At 41.4% G+C, this 24,900-nt stretch overlaps 1 protein-coding gene across 1 annotated transcript in view; it reads right to left on the bottom strand.

Moving 5' to 3' along the window:
• The window catches only part of DCK (deoxycytidine kinase), an 81,780-nt gene extending 61,193 nt beyond the window's left edge, over positions 1–20,587 (bottom strand). Inside the window, exons 1-2 of the mRNA XM_007942788.2 lie at positions 20,497–20,587; positions 455–570 (exon numbers count right to left, since the gene is read on the bottom strand). Coding sequence (XP_007940979.1) covers positions 455–570; positions 20,497–20,587 — 207 coding nt within the window. The remainder of the gene's footprint in view (positions 1–454; positions 571–20,496) is intronic.
• Between the last annotated feature and the right edge of the window lie 4,313 nt (positions 20,588–24,900).

Genomic DNA, 24,900 nt, shown 5'->3' with positions numbered 1-24,900 from the left:
GGAGGGTCGACGAAAGAGGGGGAGGCCTTCAACGAGATGGATTGATACGGTGGCTGCGATGATGGGCTCAAGTATAGCAGGGATGGTGGGGCTGGCGCGGGATCGGGCAGTGTTTCATTCTGCTGTGCATGGGGTCGCTATGAGTCAGAAACAACTCGACGGCACTTAACAACAACAACAACAGGGGTTGGTTTCAATGTCTGAAGGTGAGGGCAAACTTACATAACATTAAAAGGCAAGTTGAAGGTAAAGTTGTTGGTAAATTGGACATCTGTAACCCAGGGACTGCCTGTATACATATACATATACAATCCACTCATGTAACTACCAACTATGTGAAGATATAAACTTATATTGGAGAGTAAAAACTAAATAAATAGGCCAAGAATTAAATGCCACTGCTCCTCTAAACTAAAAGATTTTCAGTTTATTTACTTAAATTTTATTTTCTTACCTCAAATTCACCTTGAGTACTTTGAACACTGCACCATCTGGCAACAGGTTCAGGAACCACATCCCAATCCTCACAGACTTGTTTAAGGATATTCACAAATGTTGACTTCCCTGCAGCTGTTGAGAGTAAAGGTAAAGTTATAGAAGGAAACCTGTCATGAAAAAAAGGCCAAATTTTTACAAAATTTATTATAGAAATCTTAACTCACAAAAGAAAAAACTCCAGTGAGTTTTGTCTTTCGGGGTTTTTTTAAATGAAAATTAAAAGAGTCCCAGCTCAGTTTTGTTACTGTTTCATAGTTTAGCAATGTTGTGGAAGAGAATTTAAAACCTGGGGAATTTTTAGGCAAGATGTTATGGCAGAAAAAAATCCTAATCCTTGATTCACTTTCCTTAGTCAACCAATTAAAGATAACTTTGTAGGAAGTGGTTAAGGCTACAGTACCACTAATTATTGTTGTTAGATGCCATTGAGTTGGCTCCAACTCACAGAAACACTATGTACAACAGGATGAAACACTGCCCCCAGTTCTGTGCCATCCCCACAATCCTTACTATATTTGAACCCTCCATTGCAGCCACTATGTCAATTCATCTCACTGAGAATCTTCCCCTTCGTCACTGATTCTTGCTATACCCGAGCCCATCGTTGTAGTCACTGTGCCAATGTTGAGGGCCTTGCCCTTTTTCGTCGACTCTCCACTTTACCAAGGCACGATACCCTACTCATGCAGAAAATGGTCCCTTTGAACAACATGACCAAAGTAGGTGAGATCAAGTCTGGCCATTCTTGCTTCTAAGGAGTATTCCAGCTACACTTCCTCCAGGATAGATTATTTGTTCTTCTGGCAGTCCGTGGTATTTTTAGCATTCTTTGCCAACACCACAACTCAAAAGCATCAACTCTTCTTCAGTCTTCCTTATCCATTGTCCAGCTTTCACATGCCTGTGACACAATTGAAAATACCATGGCTTGTGTCAGACGCACCTTAGTCTTCAAGGAGATATCTTTGCTCCTTAGCAACTGAAAGAGGTCTTCTGCAGCAGATTTGCCCAATGCCTATATGTCGTCTGATATCTTGACTGCTGCTTCCATTGGTGCTGATTGTAGAACCAAGTAATATGAACTCTTTGACAACTTCAATCTTTTCTCCATTTATCGTGATGCTGCTTACAGGTCCACAGTTGTGAGGATTTTTGTTTTCTTTATATTGAGATGTAAGCCATACTACAGATTGTAGTCTTTAATCTTCATCAGTAAGTGCTTCAAGTCATCCTCACTTTCGCAAGCAAAGTTGTGTCATCAGCATATCACAAGTTGTTAATGAGTCTTCCTCCAATCCTGATACCATATTCTTCTTCATATAGTCCAGTGTGATAGTTGGAGTTGTGTGTCAACTTGGCTGGACCACAATTCTGTGTGGTTTAAGCTACTGTGATGTGGTTATTCCCATGGTGGGATCAGATGATTATGCTTTGAGCAGGCAATCTGTTGAAAGGGAGTTTCTCTAGGGGTGTGGCCTGCTTCCAGTATATCTATGGACATTCTGGGAAAAGAGACATTCTTCTGCGAATTGGGAGCCTGTTGTGCTCCCTACAACTGTCCGTGAGCAGACACTCCACCATTTGGCCTGGAGATCTTGAATTTGTCATTTGTTGTATATACATACATATATGGTTTTGTTTCTCTAGAGAACCCAGTCTAACACATCCAGCTTCTCAGATTATTTGCTCAGCATACAAATTGAATAAGTATGCTGAAAGGATACAATCCTGACACATTCCCTGCATGATTTTAAACCATGCAGTGTTCCCCTGTTCTATTTGAACGACAGCCTCCTGGTCTATGTACAGGTTCCTCATAAGTACACTTAAATGTTTTGGAATTCCCATTCTTCTCAAGGTTATCCATAATTTGTTATGATCCACATAATTGAATGCTTTTGCATAGTCAATAAAACACAAGTAAAAATTTTTCTGGTATTCTTTGCTTTGAGCCAAGATCCATCTGACATCAGCAATGATATCCCTCGTTCCACATTCTCTTCTGAATCCAGCTTGCATTTCTGGAAGTCCTCTGTCGATATACTGCTGCAACCATTTTTGGATTATCTTCAGCAAGATTTTACCTGCATGTGGGATTAATGATATTGCTCAGTAATTTCCACATTCTGTGGCATCACCTTTCTTTGGAATGGGTACAAATATGGATCTCTTCCAGTTAGCCCAGTAGCCGTCTTCCAAAATCTCTTGGTATAGTCGAGTGAGTGCCTCCAGCAGAGCATCCGATTGTTGAAACATCTCAGTGGGTATTCTGTCAATTCCTGGAGTTTTGTTTTTTGCCAATTCCTTCAGTGCAGCTTCATCTTCTTCCTTCAATGCCATTGGTTCTTGATCATATGCCACCTCCTGAAATGGATGAACATCAACCAATTCTTTTTGGTACAGTGACTCTGTGTATTCCCTCAATCTTCTTTTGATGTTTCCTCCATCATTCAATATATTGCCCACGGAATCTTTCAATATTGCAACTTAAGGCTTAAATTTTTTCTTCAGTTCTTTCAGCTTGAGAAATGCCAAGTGTGTTCTTCCCTATTGGCTTTCCAACTCCATATCTTTGCATATTCCATTATAATAAATGATTTTGTCTTCTAAGCTACTCTTTGAAATCTTCTGTTCAGTTCTGTTATCTTGTCATTAGTTCCATTTGCTTTAGCTACTCTTCGTTCAAGGGCAAGTTTCAGAGTCTCTGCTGACATCCATTTTGATTTTTTCTTCCTTTCTTGTCTTTTTAATGACCTTTTGCTTTCTTCATGGATGATGTTCTTGATGTCATCTCTTGATTCCTCTGGTTTTTGGTCAATGGTGTTCAGTGCATCAAATCTATTCTTTACACATTCTCTAAATTCAGGAGGGATATATTCAAGGTCAAATTTTGGCTCTCGCAGACTTGTTTTAATTGTCTTCAACATCAACTTGAACTTGCATATAAGTAGTTGAAATGGTCTGTTCCAGAGTCAGCTCCTTGCCTTATTTTGGCTGAAGATACTGACCCTTTCCATCATCTCTTGGCACAGATATAGTGGATCTGATTCCTGTGTATTCCCTCTGGCAAAATCCACATGTATAGCCACCGTTTGTGTTGTTGACAAAAGGTTATTTCCAATGAATAAGCCATTGGTCTTGCAAAATTCTATCATGCGATCTCCAGTGTCATTTTTATCACCAAGGCCAAATTTTCCAACTATCAGTGATTCTTCTTTGTTGCCAATTTTGCATTCCATTTCCCAGTGATAATCACATCTTGATTGCATGTTTGGTCAATTTCAGGCTGCAGAAGTTGGTAAAAATCTTCAATTTCCTCATCTTTGGCTCTGTGGTTGATGCATAAATTTGAATAATAGTAGTATTAACTGGCCTTCCTTGTAAGCATATGGATATTATCCTATCACTAACAGCACTGTACTTCAGGACAGATCTTGAAACATTCTTTGTGATGATGAATGCCACGCCATTCCTCTTCAATTTGTCATTCCTGGTGTTCTAGTTACCTAGTGCCGCTCTGACAAGAAATATACCATAAATGGGATGGCTTAAACAAACAGGAATTTATTCTTATAATTTGGAGGCTTTAAGTCCAAGTTTAAAGTGCCAGGCTCTAGGGGCTGGGTGAAAGCCCCTCAACCTCAGGGTCCAGCTCTGCCTCCTGCTCCTGGCCCACTGGAGCTAGAGGCATTTCCTCACTCAGACAGCTGCTGGCTGCTGAGGCTGAGAAGCCCCAAGGCTGACAAGTAAAAAGGCACAGTCCCGATGTTACCAATCCACATGGCAGGCCATTAACTTAAGTCCACTGTTAAGTCCCAAGGTCAGCAGAGCATATAGCAGAGTGCTGAGCAATGACACAGCTACATGCAGGGTCCAAGTGTGCCAAAGGTTAGAGACCATTCCAGCAGCTTCTCCTTATATACAGGAAGCAGACCATATTCCAAAGGCAGCTACTCAGCTGCTTGTGGTAGATCCCACCATGGAGTTGATTGCCAGTATCATCATGGGGAATAACTACCACCAGCTGCCCAGCCACTCAACCAGGCCTAGCCAAATTGACACATAACATAACTACCACACCTGGCATAGTAGATCATATGGTTGTCTAATTCAAAATGGCTAAAATCAGTCCATTTCAGCTCACTAATGCCTAGGATATTGATCTTTATGTATCCCATTTCATTTTTGATGACTTCCAATTTTCCTAGATTCATATTTCATACATTCCATGATCTGATTATTAATAGATGTCTGTAGCTGTTTCTTCTCATTTTGAGTCATGCCACATCAGCAAATGGAGGTCCCAAAAGCTCTACTTTATCCATATCATTAAGGTCAGCTCTACTCTGAGAAGGCAGCTCTTGCCCAGTTGTGTGCTGAGTGTTTTCTCACCTGAGGGGCTCATCTTCCGGCACTGTATCAGACAGTGTTTCAGGGCTATTCACAAAGTTGTCCAGTAATACATCAAACAGTGTTTCACTGCTATTCATAAGGTTTTCATTGGCCAATTCTTTGAGAAGTAGATGGCCTCTTTCTTCTTCTCAGTCTGTATCAGTCTGGAAGCTCCAATGAAATTCGTCCATGATGGGCAACCCTGCTGGCATTTGAAACACCAGTGGCACAGCCTTCAGCCTCACAGCAACAGGCAAGCTACCACAGTATGACAAACTAACAGACAAGTTCATCTCCCTTAGCTGTTCCAAAATGCTCCGCTTACTTCTTGGCCTTCCCCCTACCTGTTCTGGCCATCCCCCCTGGCTGCAGCTAATTAGATATGTGATTTTGGGCATGTTACTTAATCTCTCTAAACATATTTTGGGCATGTTACTTAATCTCTCTGAATCTATTACTTCACAATACAATGAAGTAACTTCCTCATGGAAACTGTTGTGAAGGTTAAATGTGATAAACAAGTTAACATCACTACAGTGATAGTTATTCCAGGCTCTTGCATTTTCAAAATTTTTCTGTCTACTGGCTCTATCTACTCAGTCTACAAACAAGACCAGATCTCTTTTAAGAAACAGCCAAATAAATAATAAAATCAACATGAGGACACATCCAATGTCTAGGGTTTTAGAATGAGAAATTGTTATTGTTATATAAGTACTTGACTAGTAGCCTAAAGGTTGGCAGTTCTAACCCACCCAGAGGTATCTCAAAAGAAAGGCCCAGAGATCTACTTCTGAAAGATCATAGCTATGAAAAGCCTATGGAACACATAGGCTACTCTGGGGGTCACCATGAGTTGGAATCTTCTCAACAGCAACTGGCTGGTTTGTTTCTAAATAAGCACTAACCAAAAAGCCAAAGCAAACTCACTGCCATAGGGTGAATTTTGACTGACGGCAACCCTTTAGGACAGAGCAGAACTGCCCCAAAGGGTTTTCAAGGCCATAAATATTTACAAAAGCAAACTGTCTTATCTTTCTCCCATGGAGCAGCTGGTGAATTTGAACCACAAACCCTCTTGTTAGCACTCGAGTGCTTTAACCACTGTGCCAGTAGACCCCCTGTTCTGGTTACCTAGTGCCACTCTGACAGGAATACATACCACAAATGGGATGGCTTGAACAAACAGGAGTTTATTCTCTTACAGTCTGGGAGGCTAGAAGTCCAAGTTCAAAGTGTCAGGCTCGAGGGGCTGGGTGAAAGTCCCTCGACCATGGGCTTCAGCTCTGCTTCTTGCTCCCGGCCCACTGAAGCTAGAGGCACCTCTTCACTCAGGCAGCTACTGGCTACTGAGACTAACAAGCCCAAGGTCAACAAATAAAATGGCACAGCCCCGATGTTACCAAACCACAGGGCAGGCCATTCATTCATGTCCACTGAAAGTCCCACAGTCACCAGAGCATGGCAGACTGCTAAGCAATGGCATGGCTACATGCAGGGTTCAAGGTGCCATAAACTAGAGACTCGTTCCCCAAGGCTTCTCCTTATATACAGGAGGCAGACCACATCCCTAAGGCAGCTACACAGCTGTTCACAGTAGATTCCACCATGGAGTTGATTACTAGTCTCATCATGGGAAATACTACATCCAGCTGCCCAGCCACTCAACCAGGCCCAGCCAAGCTGACACACAACTGTAACCACCACACCCCCTTAGGTACTAACAGAAACTATAAAAACATTTTTTTGCAAAGCACTTGCTACAATCAATCACCAGTTTCTCTGCTTTACTTTCATGGTTTACCATGTTGCTTGAACAATTTCTCTTAGAAAGATCAGCACGAGGCCTGTCCCCATGAGGCGGAGGTCAAAGATGTCCCAAATGTCCAAACTACCATGCCACTCCATCATTTCAGACATTAACTCCTCCTCCTCCTCCTCCCAGTAATTTCCCCAGTCTTAGGGTTCTGTATTTCACTGTAATGCCTCACAGAACTCACAGACGTTCGTCTCACGTAGTAGTGGTGGAGGCTGGCAGGCTGGCGAGTCCCGAGTCCGTGAGTAGGTCTGGCGGATCCTCCCAACTCTCGGGGTTAATGAACCTTGATCAGCAGATCAGATGACGGCTGCTGTCCCAAATCCAGGGGTGAGATGAGGATGATCCAAGACACAAAGCCGGAGCAAGAGGAGAGGGAATCTTCCCAGGAGATTCGTAGGTATACCCTCAGGGAAGCTAAGGGTGGTTGATTTGAATTATACCCTCCACCTGTGTTGCCCCAACAGAGTTAACCTAAATCCTACCACAGAGTCGACTGCCAGTCATTATAGGGAATGACTACTACCAGCTGCCCAGCCAAGATACCACCTGACCTTAACTACTACACCACCCCAAACAGGCATGGATAATGGGATTTACAAAACATCACAGAATGGAGGGCAATGGCTAGAAGGGCCACATCAAGCAATTCACTGCACACGTACTCTATCAAAGCCTACAAACAAACATATACTTCACTTCTCCCTGATCATTTAATAATTTCTGAGGTATCTACAGCGAAAAAAAGAAATAGTTCATGTATAATTAAGATGTATTATGTTCACTATTCTAAAATTAGGAGTACTCATGGTGGAGTGGTTAAAGCATTCAGTTGCTAACCAAAAGGTCAGTGGTTCAAACTCACCAGCCATTCTACGGGAGAAAGATGAGGCAGCTGAGTTGTGTAAAATTTACAACCTTGGAAATTCTGTGGGGCAGTTACTCTGTCCTGTAGGGTCGCTGTGAGTAAGAACTGATTCAATGGCAGTGGGTTTGGTTTTTTTCATTCTAAAATTACCTAGAAATATATTATGTTTATTTAATAGCAGCAACAGTCTTGAGCTAGAATCCAACAGGGTGTAGCAACATTTCTAATGACCACCACACCCTTTATATCTGAAGTTACCAAATATGGTTATATCACATATCGCTACTGATCAGGATGTCTGTAATGTCTCTACAAGTGTCATACACACACACACACACACAAACATATGAATAAACAACTTTGGTACATTTATAAGCAAAGCTTTCTCTTCCTTATAAATTGGAAACTAAATCAAACCAAAAAAACAAATCCACTACCATCGATTTTGACTCCTAGCACCCTATAGAACAGAGTAGAACTTTCCCATAGGGCACCCAAGACTGTAAGTCTTTACGGAAGGTGACTGCACATCTTTCTTCCAAGGAGCACATGGTAAGTTCAAACCACTGACCTTTAGGTTAGCAGCCAAGCACTGTTCAACCACTGTGCCACCCGGTTCCTTAATTAGAACCACGAAGGGTAAAAAGAGCTTACCTTTGACTTGTAGAACTATCCTAAAACCTATGACCTTATATTAGGTAACAGAAAAGAAGAAAAAACTGGAAGAACTTTAGAGGATCACGACAGAGAAAGAAAAGTCTGGGTAAACAGAAAGGTGACACAGAGAGAACAGTGGAGAAGTACAAATGTCAATTCTATCCAGAGGAAAGAAAACACTTCACTGAATGCCGATTAGATTTAAGTATGTGGAAACCACTGGTTACCTCAGATTTTGTATGCAGCAGGTAAGCAAGCAGAGGGGCTATAATGTATTTAGAACAAAGAATGGTAAGTGCAAACATTTAAAACAATCAACGATCACTAAGCTAGATGAAAGAGGGAAAGGTGAGTGTGGTGTTCAGCAAGAGCACACATGAAAAAATATTTTTAAAAATCAGGCATCAGCTGGAGCCTGAAAGCCCATAAGGACAGAGCATTCACTTTTCTTCTGATACTGCTTATAAGTGTTAACTTCAAAACCTGAGAAAACTGGAACCTGTGTAAGATGCAAATCTGTCAGAGAAGGAAAACTCAAATACAGGTGTGTGTCACTTAACGTCAGTTTGGTCAATGTCCAATCACAATCATCTGTGGTCTCGTTTTTTAAAAAAAGGACAAGCAGCTCTCCTTTTGTCTATGATTACCCCCTAATGGTTTTAAGACCCCAAACACAGAATCTTGGAGCACTGAACCACAGATACAAGCAGATGAGGCAGAGGACACAGCTCTGGGCACAGGCTCTCCCACTTTGTCAGACAGGCAGCAGGTGGCAGCAGTACAGCTGCGACGCCCAGCTGCTCTTGTTCTGGTGGGCGGAAAACCAGCAGGGCTGGGTGCACAGGGCTCCCCCGACCCTGGCTTCCTCTCCCTCTGCTCCCACTCCTGTCCCTGCCCTCTCAGCTGCCACTGCTGATGGCACCCATTCCTCTGGCCTCTGCCAGCAGCTTCCATAAGGTTTCTGGTGTTTACAGAACATCCACATCACATAATGTCCAATTTCACAGAATGTATGGTGGACGTTAAGTGAAGCATATCTGTATTTTCCACCAATAGAGAGGGACAGAAAAGTGGTAAGACTGTACCCTGTCAAAGATGGAAAACTTAAGGCAGTTCCAGTGAGTTCTGGCTCTGAAAGTTTTCCCTGGAATAATACTTACTTTTAGTACTCAGTAAGGAGCACTCCTCGGAAGGAAGGTTGGGCATTCCTACTTCCGTAGTGATACTGCCTCGGAAACCCAATGAGGGGTCGCTATGAGTCAGGGCCAACTCGACGGCAAATAACAACAACAACAACAAGGAGCTCTGGTGGCATAATGTCTAAGGCGTTTGACTGCTAACCAGAAAATTGGCAGTTCAAACCCACCAGCCACTCCACAGAAGGAAGACTGGGCGATCTACTTTCATGAAGATTTACCACCTCAGAAACCCAAACTGGGTCGCTATAAGTCAGAATCAACTTGATGGCAGTGAGCTTGGTTTAGTTTTTGGTTAGTACCCAATGAGACTAATATCCAAGGAACTCTGGTGGCATAGTGGGTAAGGCATTTGACTGCTAACCAGAAAGCCAGCAGTTCAAACCCACCAATGCTCCACAGGAGCATGATGAGGCAATCTACTTTTGTAAAGATTTACAACCTGGGAAATCCAACGAGGGTCTCTATGAGTCAGAAGACTTAATGGCAGGCAGTTTGGGTTTTTTTGGGGGGGTGGGGAGATTAATGTCCAGGTCTTTAACTTGGAGAATGGGGGGTACAAGTCTAGAAAACAGGCTAATTAATAAGTTAACAGTCTACAAAGGCAAAGGGGACCAGAACCAAGGGCACTGAGCTTAATAATATAAATAGTCAAACCAACAGTTCCTAATGCCAAGTAAGCATTATAATGCCAAAAGTCATTCTATGTAGACTATTAAGGTGGAAAAAAGGAGATAAGGCCTCCATAAATCTAACATAAAGGACTATTTTAGTAACAGAGAACATACAAAGAAGGGTTACACATAACTGGTTATAAACTAACCAGTTACAGTTCAAATATTCTAGGAAGAATATAGAAATGGAAAAGTAGTCTTCTAGGGCGTTCTATGATTAGAGTGGGGGATATATTTGCATCTGCTTGATTCTCTGGATTCCTAAACTAAATCCAGTTGAAAAGTGAGGTGATAATGATTTTTTTCCCTAATTTGAATTGTCTGTTCATATACTTTGTCCATTTTTTCTATTTTGGAGTATTTTACTTTCTGATTAGTATTTCTTTTAAAATTACTTTTATGACTATATCTTTGTCAATTATATGTATTGAAAACCTAATTTCCTAACCTGTGACTTCTCTACATGCTTTGTTTTTCCTGTCTTGTTGAAAACAAGTTTTAATTATTGGTATAACCACAATTTATCAGTCATTTCTTTATAGTTTATTTCCTGATTAAAAAACCCTTTCTCTACCCCCACCAAAAAAAATAGCTTTCTACTTTCAGATTCACATTTCATTAATATTTATATTGGGCAAGTAAGATGGAAGGATAAGATGAAAATATTAGGTCCTAGCCCACAAGGTGATGGGTCCAGATGGGTTCAACAGACAGAAAGTCTTTCAAAGGAGCAACTGTAATACCATGTATGACAGAACAGTTAAAGACAGTGAAGTTAAAAGGCATTAGGTGAGCTGAAATAGACTGGTACTGGACATTATGAATCAAACAATCATATGGTCTACTATTCCAGGAATGACAAATTGAAGAGGAAAGGCACAGCACTCATCATCAAAAACAACATTTCAAGATCTATCCTAAAGTACAACATGCCCTCAGTGACAGGATAATATCCATACACCTACGAGGAAGACCAGTTAATACTATTATTACTCATATTTGCACACCAACCATCAAAGACAAAGAAATTAAAGATTTTTACCAACTTCTGCAGTTTGATGACCATTTATGTGATCAAGATGTACCTGTAATTACTGGTGATTGGAATGTGAAAGTTGGAAATAAAGACGTTTCAGTAGTTGGAAAATACGGCCTTGGTGATAGAAATTAACACCAGAGATCACATGATAGAATTCTGCAAGACCAATGACCTATTCATTGTAAATACTGTTTTTCAACAACATCAACAGCTATATATGTGAATCTCATCAGATGGAATACACTAGAATCAAACAGACTACATTTGTGGAAAAAGCTGTTTTGGTTACTTCTAGTGCCTTTCTAACAGATATACCACAAATGGGATGGCTTTAACAAATAGGAGTTCATTCTCTTAAGGTTTTGGAGGCTAGATGTCCAAGTTCAAAGTGCCAGGCTCTAGAGGGTAGGTGAAAGGCCCTCAACCTTGGACTTCAGCTCTATCCACTGAAGCTAGAGGTGTCCCTTCACTCAGGCAGATGTTGGATGCTGAGACTTACTTAATGCAGTGTGATAAATTACCTAGTATGGCTTTTCTAGCCATAAGTCTTTGTAAACTCCATGGTGGAATTTGCTGTGAGCAACTGAGGAGCTCCTGATTGTAAATGTTATCCACTGGGGGTATTTCTGTTGGGCATGGCACAAAGCAATGTTCTGGGAAGTTCACTCTCTCTCTCAGGTGTTTAGTATTCTGAAGATATGATTGACTAGTTTGGCCACTGCCAGGCTCAAAAGGAGGCCTCCTAGAGGCAGAAGTCTCTGACTCTTGGGTGAGAAGGACGTACTACTGAAAAGGAACATGCTCCTGAGAGACACGCGGTGCTGGGAAAGAGATGCAAGAGACGCGCATTGCTGAGAGAGACACCGAGGGACACGTACTGCTGGGAAAGAGACTGTGAGAGACTGTTGGGTGAGAGATGGCGGGCTGAAAGAGACTGAGCGTTTTTCCTGAACTTGAATTGTAATCTGGTGCTTCCCTAATAAACCCCATAATCTGTGAGTTCTGTGTGGCCACTGCAGTGAATTATTGAACCCAGGAGAGAGGTGGTGGGTGCTTTGGGAGGAACGGTTGGTGAAAGGCCTGGAGGCAGACAGCATGTCTGGCCTTGCAGGAATAGGCCTTGGGCTGCTGTTGGTGGTTCTGTCTTCCTCTTGTGGGGTTAGAGGAGGTCAGAAGATGTGGCCTCCTTGCCCCTTTAGCACTTAATAAGCACAAGGCCGACAAATAAAATGGCACAGTCACAATATTACCAAACTACATGGCAGGCCATTGATTCAAGACCCATTAACAGTCCCAAGATCAGCAGACAACATGGCAGGCTGCTGAATAACAACTTGGCTACACACAGGATTCACGCATGCCAAAATCTGGAGACCTTCCTCAAAGTTGCTTCTGATATACTGGAAGTGGCCCGCATCCTTAAAGCAGCTACTTGGCTGCTGCAGTAGATTCTACTATGGAGTTAATTACAATCTCACCATCTGGTAGAGTAGCGCCTAAGGCACTTGACTGCTAACCAGAAGGCTGGTGGTTCAAACCCATCAGGTACTCCTTGGAAGGAAGATGGGACAATCTACTTCTGACGTGATACTGTCTCGGAAACCCAAGGAGGGGTCGCTATGAGTCGGGTTTGACTTGATGGCACATAACAACAACAAGCTGCCCAGCCACTCAAAACCAGGCCCGGCCACATTGACACACAAGCTTAACTACCACAAAAGTGATGAAGAAGCTCAATATCTTCAGGCAAAAGAAGGCCAGAAGCTGACTGTGGAACAGGCCATCAATTGCTCATATGCAAGTCAACTTGAAGCTGAAGAAAATTAAAACTCCATGAGAGCCAAAATGTTGTTGTGTTGTTAGGTGCTGTCAAGTCATCTCCAACTCATAGCGACCCTATGTACAGCAAAACAAAACAGTGGCTGGTCCTGTGCCAACCTCGTAATCTCTACTATACCTGAGCCAATCACTGCAGCCACTGTGTCAATCCATCTTGCTGAGGGCCTTCTCTCTTTCACTGACCTTCCACTTAACCAAGCATGACATCCTTCTCCAGAAAATGGTTCCTTCTGACAACATGAACAAAGCAGGTGAGACAAAGTCTGGCCATTCTCGTGTCCAAGGAGCATTCCAGCTGCACTTCTTCCAGGATAGACTTGTTAATTCTTTTAGCAGTCCACAGTACTTCCAGGACTTTTTGTCAACACCACAACTCAAAAGCATCATTTCTTCTTCAGTCTTCCTTATTCATTGTCCAGCTCTCACATGCATATGAGGCGACTGAAAATACCATGGCTTGGGTCAGGCGCAACTTAGTGTTCAAGGTTACATCTTTGCTCTTCAGCACGTGAAAGAGGTCTTTTGTAAAAGATTTGCCCAATGCAATACGTCTTTTGATATCCTGACTGCTGCTCCCATTGGCGATGATGGTAGAACCAAACAATATGAAGGCTCTGACAACTTCAATCTTTTCTCCATCTATTGTGATACTGCTTATTGGTCCAGTTGTGAGGATTTTTGTTTCCTTTATATTGAGTTGTAATCCATACTGTAGACTGTAGTCTTTAATTTTCATCAGTAAGTACTCCAAGTCATCCTCCCTTTCAGCAAGCAAAGTTGTGTCTGCATATCTCAGGTTGTTAATGAGGCTTCCCCCAATATTGATGCCATGTTCTTCTTCATGTAGTCCAGCTTCTCGGATTATTTGCTCAGCATACAGATTGAACAAGTATGGTGAAAGGATACAACCCTGATGCACTCCCTTCCTGATTTTAAACCATGCAATATCCCCTTGTTCTGTTTGAACAATAGCCTCTTGGTCTACATACCTCATGAGTACAATTAAGTGTTCTGGAATTCCCATTATTCTCCATGTTATCCACAATTTGTTATAATCCACACAACCAAATGCCTTTGCAGAGTCAATAAAACACAAATAAACATCTTTCTGGTATTCTTTGCTTTGAGCCAAAATCCATCTGACATTAGCTATGATATCCTTCATACCAATTTACCATGTCCCCTTCAGAATCCAGCTTGCATTTCTGGAAGTCTCTGCATATATACTGCTGCAACCATTTTTGGTTATCTTACTTATCTTCAGTAAGATTTTACTTGCATGTGATATTAATGATATTGTTCAGTAATTTCCACATTCTGTGGGATCATCTTTCTTCCAGTCAGTTGGCCAGGTAGCTTATCTTCCAAAGTTCTTGGCATAGATGAGTTAGTGCCTCCAGCAAAGCATCCATTTGTTGAAACATCTCAATGGGTATTCCATCAATTTGCGTAGCCTTGTTTTTTGCCAATTCCTTCAGTGCAGCTTTGACATCTTCCTTCAGTACCATTGATTCTTGATCATATTCCACCTCCTGTAATGGATGATCATCTATCAATTCTTTTTGGTATAGTGACATTGTGTATTCCATCCATCTTCTTTTGATGTTTCCTGCATCATTCAACATATTGCCCATGGAATTGTTCAGTATTTCAAATCGACGCTTAAATTTTCTCCTCAGTTCTTTCAGCTTGAGAAATGCCAAGCATGTTCTTCTCTTCTGGTTTTCCAACTCCAGGTCTTTGCACATTTCATTATAATAACTGACTTTTGTCTTCTTGAGCTACCCTTTGAAATCTTCTGTTCAGCTCTTTTATCTTGTCATTTCTTCCATTTGCTTTAGCTACTCTCTGTTCAAGGAGAAGTTTGAGTCTCTTCTGACATCCATTTTGGTCTTTTCTTCCTTTCCTGTCTTCTTAATGACCTCTTGCTGTCTTCAAGTCTTGATATTATCCCACCATTCCTCTGGTTTTCGGTCATTGGTGTTCAATGCATCAAATCTATCCTTTAGATGGTCTGTAAATTCAGGAGGGATATAATCAAGGCCATATTTTGGCTCCCGTGGACTTCTTTTAATTGTCTTCAACTTCAACTTGAATTTCTATATGAGCAGTTGATGGTCTATTCCACAGTCTGCTCCTGGCCTTGTTCTGGCTGAAGATATAAGCTCCTCCATCGCCTCTTGCCACAGATGTAGTCAATCTGATTCCTGTGTACTCCATCTGGTGAAATCCACGTGTATAGCCACTGTTTGTGTTGTGGAAAAAAGGTATTTGTAATGAGTAAGCCATTGGTCTTGCAAAAGTCTATCATGTGATCTCCAGCAACATTTCTATCACCAAGGCCATATTTTCCCACTAACAGCAATTCTTCTTTGTTTCCAACATTTGCATTCCAATCACCAGTGATAATTATCAAATCTTGATTGCATGTGCACTCAATTGCAGACTACAGAAGTTGGTAAAAATCTTCAATTTCTTCATCTTTGGCTTTGGTGGTTAGTGCATAAATTTGAATAATAGTAGTATTAACTGGTCTTCCTTGTACACATATGGATATTATCCTGTCACTGCCAGTGCTGTACTTCAGGACAGATCTTGAAACAGTCTTTGTGATGCCATTCCTCTTCAATTTGTCATTCCCAGCATAGTAGATCATATGGTTGTCTGATTCAAAATGGGCCCAAACCAGTCCATTTCAGCTCACTATGCCTAGAATATCGATCTTTATGTGTTCCATTTCATTTTTGACACCTCCAACCTTCCTAGATTCATACTTCATCAATTCCACGTTACGATTATTAATGGATGTTTGCAGCTGTTTCTTTTCATCTTGAGACGTGCCAAATCAGCAAATGGGGGTCCCGAAAGCTTTCTTCTATGCACATCATTAAGTTCAGCTCTATTCTGAGGAGGCACTCTACTCTCAGGGGGCAGCTCTTCTCCAGCCATATTCTGAGTACCTTCAGACCTGAGGGGCTCACCTTCCTGCACTATATCACACAATGTGTCACTGCTATTCATAACGTTTTCACTGGCCAGCTCTTTGGGATGGCCTCCTCCTCCTTCCGAGTCTGTCTTAGTCTAGAGGCTCCCCTGAAAAATATCCACCATAGGTAGCCCTGCTCGCATTTGAAACACCAGTGGTAAAGCCTCCAGCCTCACAGCCAACACTCAAGTCATCACAGTAGGACAAACTGACAGACAAGTTTGTCTGTCTCTCAAAATATGACCTTGTTTATATCCATCTTGAATTTAGAGACTATCTGAAGAACAGACTTGACACATTTACCACCAATGACCAAAAACCTGACCAGTTGTAGGATGGTAACAAGAGTGTCATACATGAAGAAAGCAAAACATCATTAAAAATATAACAAAGGAAGAAAAGACCAAAATGGATTTCAGAAGAGACTCTGAAACTGGCTCTTGAACAGAGCTAAAGAGAATGAAAGAAATGATGAACTAAAAGAGCAAGAGATTTCAAAGGAGAGCTCAAGAAGACAACATAAAGTATTATAACGAAATTTGCAAAGGCCTGGATTTAGAAAACCAAAAGGGAAGAATACACTCAGCATTTCTCAAGCTGAAAGAGCTGAAGCAAAAATTGAAGCCTCCAACTGCAGTACTCAAGGATTCTATGGGCAAAATAGTGAATGACACAGGACACATGAAAAGAAGGAAGGAATACACAGAATCACTGTACCAAAAACACCCAGTCAATGTTCAACCATTCCAGGAAGTAGCATATGATCAAGAACCAATGGTATTGAAGGAAGAAGTCAAAGCTGCATTGAGCAAATTGCAAAAAACAATGCTATACAAACTGACAGAATACCCGTTGAGATGTTTCAACAAACAGATACAGCTCTTAAAGCACTTACTCGTCTATGCCAGGAATTTTGGAAGACAGCTACCTGGCCAACCAAATGGAAGATATATGTGCCCATGCCAAAGAAAGGTGATCCAAGAGAATGTGGAAATTATCGAACAGCATCATTAATATCACATGCAAGTAACATTTTACTGAAGATAACTAAAAAATGGTTGCAGCAGTACACTGACAGAGGACTTCCAGAAATTCAAGATGGATTCAGAAGAAGACATGGAACAAGGGATATCATTGCTGATGTCATAAGGATCTCAGCTAAAAGCAAAACAATACCAGAAAGACAGTTACCTTTTATTGATATGCAAAGGCATTTGACTGGGTGGATCATAACAAATCATGGATAATATTGTGAAGAATAGGAATTCCAGAACACTTCATTAATTGTGCTCATGAGGAACCTATACATAGGCCAAGAGGCTATCGTTCGAAGAAAACAAAGGGATGATGCATGCAAATCAAATCAGGAAGGGTATGTATCAAGGTTGCATCACATCACCATACATACTCAATCTGTGTGCTGAGCAAATAATCCAAGAAGCTGGACTATATGAAGAACACAGCATCAGGAATGGCAGAAGGCTCATTAACAATCTATGGTATGCAGAGGACACAACCTTGCTTGTTGAAAGTGAAGATGACTTCAAGCACTTACTGATGAAGATCAAAGACTACAATCTGCTGTAAGGCTTATACCTCAACAAAAATCCTCACAACTGGACCAATAAGCAACATAACAATAAATGGAAAAAAAAGTTATTTCATGTCAAAGATTTCATTTTACTTGGATCACAATCAATACCCACGGAGGCAGCAGTCAAGAAATCAGGTATCTTATTACAGTGGGCAAATGTGCTGCAAAAGCCATCTTTAAAGAGCAAAAATGTCACTTTGAAGACTAAGGTGCACCTAACTCATGGGTTTGTTTTTTTGAAACCCAAGCCATGTTATTTTCAACACCTTCACGTACATGTGAAAGCTGAATAATGAATAAGAAGACCAAAAATTGATGCTTTTAAATTGTGGTGTTGTAACCAGAAGGCTGGCGGTTCAAACCCATCAGCCACTCCTCAGAAGGAAGGTTGGGCAATCCTACTTCCATAGTGATACTGCCTCAGAAACCCAAGGAGGGGTCGCTATGAGTCAGGGCTGACTCGACGGCACATAACAACAACAACAACAACAACATGTAGTCTTTAAATGTTAAGAATGATGTGGAGTGGGATAAACAATGTGAAACAAAATTAAAAATATAAAAAGACCAGGTTTACTAGTGGGGTAGAGATTGATGAAACCTCTGAGACTATGGCCCCAAGTCACCCTTTGGACCTGGAATTGAAGTCACTTCCATGGCTCTACTCTCAGGAACAATAATAATAATAATGATAATAATAATAATAAATTGTGGTGTTGGCAAAGAATACTGAAAATACCATGGGCTGCCAGAATAAAGAACAATCTGTCCTGGAAGAAGTACAGCCGGAAAGCACCTTACAATGGATAATGGCCAGACTTCATCTCACTTACTTTGGTCATGTTGTCAGAAGTGACCAGTCCCTGGAAAAGGTTATCATGCTTGGTAAAGCAGAGGGTCCGTGAAGAAGGGGAAGACCCTCAACAAGACAGACTGACATAGTGCTGCACTGATGCACTCAAGCACGGCAACAACTGTGAGGATAGCACAGGACCAGGCAGTGTTTCCTCCTGTTGTACATAGGATTGTTATGAGTCAGAACCAACTCAACAGGCATCTAACAACAACAACACAGAAAGGCTCTGGAAGCAGTTAAGAGAACCTGGAGTTGAGGTGACCTATTAGGAAATTATTTCAAGTTCTTGGAAGATTAATGATGCTTGGGGAAAAGTAGATTTCTGGATTTGGGAGAACTCAAAATTCACTGCTGTGGAGTCGGATCTGACTCATAATGACCTTTGCTTGGGTTTCCGAGGCAGTATCCATAGTGATGGAAGTAGATTGCCCAACCTTCCTTCCCAGGACCCACTGTATTGAGAGAGGAAAAGAAATTAATTCATTAGGATATTGATCTGAAGGGTTGTTCATTAAAATTTACTTTTGAGATGGCTTTGTTTGGCTACTTTCCCTTGATATATGGATTTTGTCATCCAATAAATAACTGTGAAGGCTCATACTAGAAAATATCACCCACTTCAAAGCAGGTATACTGAAGAAATGAGACTTGTTTATATGCTCTTTTCCATTGGTGCCTTAATACTGAAGCAATGAAACAAGAAGGTCTCTTTGAGGGTGTGTTGAGCTTTTTTCTATTCCTTTAAATGTCGTTAAAACATCTGTTTCCCTTGCTTTTTTCAAGAAGGTACAGGTGCTCGGAATATGGTAAGAAGTAGTAAAATTTAAAAATATATACATATATGCTGTATGCATGAATGGCCATACCCCACCTGGAGAAAAAAAAAAATCCATCAAAACAGGAAGTTCCTGGCATAGGTTTCCTGTGGTTTGGCAATATAGTGGAGAATAGAAACTTCATCTGTTTCTTGCAAAGTGACATGCATGGTGGATATTGTGGTATGTATATCCATGTTGTGCAATACTATTCAGTACACAAAAAGGAACACACTAATGATACAAGCAACAACCACAGAACAAAAATACTGGAGCAGGGAAATAAAGCAGTCAAAGCAATCCTTCACAGGATAAAATGCTATTTACACAGCATTTACACTGTATTAGGTATTATAAGTAATCTAGAAATAATTTAAAATATATGGGAGGACATGTGCAGGTTATATGCAAATACTATGCCATTTTCTATAAAGGATTTGAGAATCCCCAGATATTTGCCCTGAAACCAATCCCCCACGGGTATAGAGAGACAACTGAACTCTATGATTCAATGTATATGACAGTCTGGAAAAGGCAAAACTATACAGAGGAGTCTCTGGGTGGTGCAAACAGTTAGGTGATTAACCAATAACGGAAATGTTTGCGTGGATAGGTATGCCCACCCCAGAGATGCCTCAGAAGAAAGACCTGGCGACTTTAGCTTTGAAAACTCTGGAATAAGCACAGTCCCACTCTGCACACACGGGTCCGCAGTGAGGCAGAATCATCCGCAGGCTACTGTTTGTCATTTTAGGAGAGAGAGAAATCAGATAGATCAGTGGCTGCCTGGAGATAGGAATGGAGGACAGAGCTTATAATGGAACTGCTCAAGGCAAGTTTTTGAGATGTCATATGAAAATGTTCTCTACCTTGACTGTAACGGTGGTTACACGACCTCATAAACTTTAGCTTATTTAAATTAGACGTCAAGAAACCTGACCCAAAAATAAACCCACAACAAACAAAACTCTTCCCTTCGCGCGTTCCCAACCAAGACTAAAACGGGCTCACCAGCACCTCAAAGCCCACCGGTCTCAGTGCTGTCTGAAGCCCGGAGGACGCCGCTGCCCTCTGGACACGGGAAGAGAACTGGGACGGGCAGGGAAGGGTGCTTTCCGCGGGAAGGGAAGCCGAAGCTGCGTCTACAGGCTGGGACAAACGCCCTCACTTAGGAGCAGCAGAGAAAAATGCAGCGAAGAAGGTGCTCCAGCAGCCGCAGCTTTTGACTTCCCTGCTTTGGTCCCAACACCTCCGGGGACTCCTTACCGATGTTCCCTTCGATAGAGATTTTCTTGATGCGGATGCCTTCAGAACTGGTCGCAGGCGGTGGGCAACTTCTCTTGGGCGGGGTTGCCATTCTGTCGTCTTGTTGGAGGCCTGTAGCGCGTTAAGCAGGGAGGGCTTGAGAGGTGGCTAGGAATGAGAGCACTGTAGCTCTCTCGGCTTCCAGACCCGCAGGTTGCAGTCAAACCTCGGGTTTGACTTTGGCGCGCAAAACCAGCTCCTGGTGGGGGAGGGGCCTGTCTGGTGGACGCCCTCCGGGAGAGGAAGCAACGCCCCTCTCTTTCTGAAGACGAGAATCCCTCCTTCTAGCCTTCAGCTTTCGCCGCCTTGGGCGCCCGCTCTAGCGTGCGCAGGAGCTCTGGTAGCATAGTGCTTAAGGCACTTGACTGCTAACCAGAAGGCTGGCGGTTCAAACCCACCAGCCACGCCTCAGAAGGAAGGTTGGGCAATCCTACTTCCGTAGTGATACTGCCTCGGAAACCCAAGGAGGGGTCGCTATGAGTCAGGGCTCACTCGAAGGCAAATAACAACAACTAGCCTGCGCGCCAGGCACGTCGAGTCACGCAGGAGCAGAGGGCGGGGTCGCATGTTCTTCAGGGGCTAGGGAGGGCACCTGAGGATGGGCATGTTGCAAGCTCTTCTCACGCAACTTGGGCGGAGCTAGGCATTGGAGAACTGCCCTTTCCAGTGCATCTTTAACAGAATGGTATGGGCAGAATTAGTTGGACTTCAAACTTTTAACTCGTGAAAGAAGCACCATCTGGTAGAAAAATTAAATTTCTATGCTGAAGATGTCACTTTGAGGACCTCACCCAAGCCATGGTATTTTCAATAGCTTCATAAGAATGTGAAAGCTGGACAATGATTAAGACTGCAGAAGAATTGTTGTCTTTGAATTATGGTGTTTGCGAAGAATGGTGACTACATTATGGACTTCCAGAAGAATGAACAAATTTTTCTTGGAAGCAGTACTACTGGCATGCTCCTTTGAAGCAAGAAAAGCCAGATTTCCTCTCATGCACTTTAGTCACGTTATCAGTATGGACCAGTCCCTGGAGGATATCATGCTTGGTAGAGCATCAGAGAAAAGGGAGAAGACCCTCAACTAGATGGTTGGACACAGTGGCTGCAACCATGGGCTCCGGCATAGCAATGATTGTGAGGATGGCACAGGACTGGGCCTATTGTTCATATAGGGTTGCCAGGAATGTGAACCAACTGGATGGCACCTGACAACAAGAAGCCTATATTGGGAGTCTGGAGGAATACTATCAGGGAAAATGCCACTCAGCAGCTCAGCCTCCTGTAATGTATTATGCTCTTACTGTGTTTTCAGGAATTAACTAGCAATCCATTGATGGATATTCCATGGGTCCCATTTTACCAATGAGGAAACAGGCACTAGGAGGCTATTTGTCCAAAATCTCAAGATCACTAGAAGAACCCAGATAAGAATTCAGGTAGTCAGACACCAACTCCAATTAGTCTTTCCTGATCCCCTCCTGCATTTGATTTGGTTGCCTGTCTAGACGTGCTGTGTAGAAGTTACCACACTAAGTAATATTGTGTTCACCATACTATGACTTAAGTAACTTTGCATGCCCAGCCCTTGGCACATAGTTAACAAATGTTGAATTTGAGTGTTTACATACTTACATAGCCATGCGCTATGCAAAAAGACTCATCTAGCTGGGCACAAATGCAGTGTAGACATGAACAATAAAGTTCATTCTTAGTCATGGTAAAAACCTAGTAAACCAGGTATTACCAATCTGATAGTTCTAGTTTAAATTATCTACAGAAACCAAAGGTGCCATTATCATCAGATCTGAAATGCTTCTAAGAGTCAAGTCATAAGAAGAAGAAAAACATGATTCTATCCTAAGAAATCAAAAGGTTATTCCATGGGGAACTCTGAATTCAGTTAAAATAGCAAGAACAGTTCTTTGTAACTTACGTCATTATGCTGTTACCTAAATTACTTTTGTTTATCCCCAGAGTGCTTAGCACTAAGATCCTTGAAATGGAAAAAAGCTTGGAGAGTTGTCATCAGGTACAGCAAGGAAGCTGGTGGAAATTGCTGGGAAAGCTAGTGTCACATTCCATACCCAAACTTGAGGAGAATGGTTAAGGGTATTGACAGCTACTGAGAAGAATACTAAAGCAAGGTGAGTCTCTGAAATCTTCAAACAGGAGGAAAATGGAACTCAAGAAGTCCCATAGTTTAAATTTAGTACAAGTAAATGAACCTATCAAAATAATTAATTTTACTGTATGTGTGTGTAAATATATATATATATATATATATATATATATATATATATATATATATGCACGTGTGTGTAATTCTTTACACACAGTGGATGCTTTGTAAATATAATATTTGCAGAATAACAAAGTACTTTTTAGTTTTGTTTTGACCCCAGAGGTACTTGCTTTAGCTTGATTCATAAATATCTTGTTTTACTTTTTTCAAACAAAGACTGTTTATTGTGATTTGAGTGAAGGTTTACAGAGCACATCCATTTTCCATTCAGCAACTCATACGTACTTTGTTTCATGCCATTGACTGCAGTCCCCACAATGTAACAGCACCCATCCCACTTCCCATTTCCTGTTTCCATTCCTCCTTTTTTCTTAACCCTGTCTGCCTTCTGAACTTTGTCTTTGGGCAAATGCTGCCCTTCTGATCTCCAACAGTTGATTGTTCTAAGGAGTGTACCTCCCTAGTATTATTATTCACCTTATAGACTTGTCTATTGTTTGACTGAAAGTTGAGCCACGGGCTAAGTTCAGTTCCAAACTGAAGGGTGACTAAGGGCCATAGTCTCAAGGATTTCTCCAGTCTCTATCTGATTGACCAGTAAGCTGCACTTTTTTATGATTTTGAGTTTTGTTCACATTTTTCTCCCACTTTCTGGGAACTTCTGATGTGATCCCTTTCAGAGCAGTAGGTAATGGTAGCTGGGAGATGGACACCATCTAGTTCTTCTGGTCTTACCGTGGTGAAGGCTGAGGTTCACATGGTCCATTAGTCCTTTGGACTAAAAGGTGTTTTTAAAGCACACAGACACAATCCACAGCAGCATGGATTCGTGTTTTTTCTCCTAGTCTTGTCCCCAAATACCAATTAGTGACATTGGGCAACTATGGCTACTACTATCAAAATATTCCCAACCTGAAGGTCCTGGTGGTATAGTGCCTAAGGCATTTGACTGCTAACCAGAAGGGTGGTGGTTCAAACCCACCAGCTACTCCTTGGAAGGAAGACTGGGCACTCTACTTCTGTAGAGATACCGCCTTGGAAACCCAGGGAGGGGTCGAATAGACTTGATGGCAGTAAGTTTGGTTTCTTTTTTTTTTTTTTTTTTAAGATCCAAACATAAATGCCTCTAAATACTTTTAAATAATGCTACTATGAGAATATGCTAAAAATTCACATTTCCTTTTAAAACTTAGGTATCAGCCGGCTATCTCCAATACTGTTTATTAATATTCTTTAATGGTCTATAGTCAAGACAAAATATTAGATAATAGCTTGATGGAAAGATCAGCAATATTAATTATTTTGCTAACTGTTCTCATGATGTTAGTATATATTTAAAAACCAAACAACAGTGACAAAAAACCCACTAGCTTCAAAGTCAGGCATACTTGGTCTTAAATCTCAATCCAAATTTTATCCAATGTCTGACCTGTAATTTTCTAGAATGTGAAACAGTGGATCCTAACTTCCAGGGTTGTTGTTAACACTACAAAAAATAATGCCTAGCACATATGCTCAACATTCTCCATATACCTTCCATGCTTCTCTAGCAATGTGTTCAGTGTAGACATACCTATGACAAAATTAACAGTAATACAAAGTCAGAGTTCATGGCCAAACATAACTATTTATTTTTTTATAAACATCATTCAGTTTCTTCTTTTGGGGAGGGGGCAGGAACCAGAATTTAAATATTTCCCATCCCATCACATACAAGTCTGTATACATTATTTACACCTCTCAAATAAAACATATTACAGATTTTCTGACATTTAATATCCCCTCTTAAATGAAAGTTACTTTAATCAATAATGACTATACTTTGAGTAATCTTGGCACAGTTAGCTTACAATATAATATCCCATGTTGTAGTTCATATTTTATACATTTTTGGTTTTTTTGAGAAATTGTCTGTTTCCATCAGAGCAGGATCCAGATCTTTATCCATTCTTTTCAACACTTGCACAGTATGAACGCTGTCTTTATGCTTCAATTACATGGCACTGGCATATTCTTGTTTTTGTCCTCAGAAATTATTTCTATTCAAACTTTCTAAGTGTTCTCCTATTTATTGTATTCTCTCTCAACCTAGCTTTGATGACACTGTTCTTCTGGTAATT

Source organism: Orycteropus afer, unplaced genomic scaffold (genome assembly GCF_000298275.1).
Source record: "Orycteropus afer afer isolate SDZICR_OR568_19922 unplaced genomic scaffold, OryAfe1.0 scaffold00098, whole genome shotgun sequence".
In the NCBI taxonomy this organism is placed as follows: domain Eukaryota; kingdom Metazoa; phylum Chordata; class Mammalia; order Tubulidentata; family Orycteropodidae; genus Orycteropus; species Orycteropus afer.
This window is presented reverse-complemented; position numbering and strand designations above follow the sequence as displayed.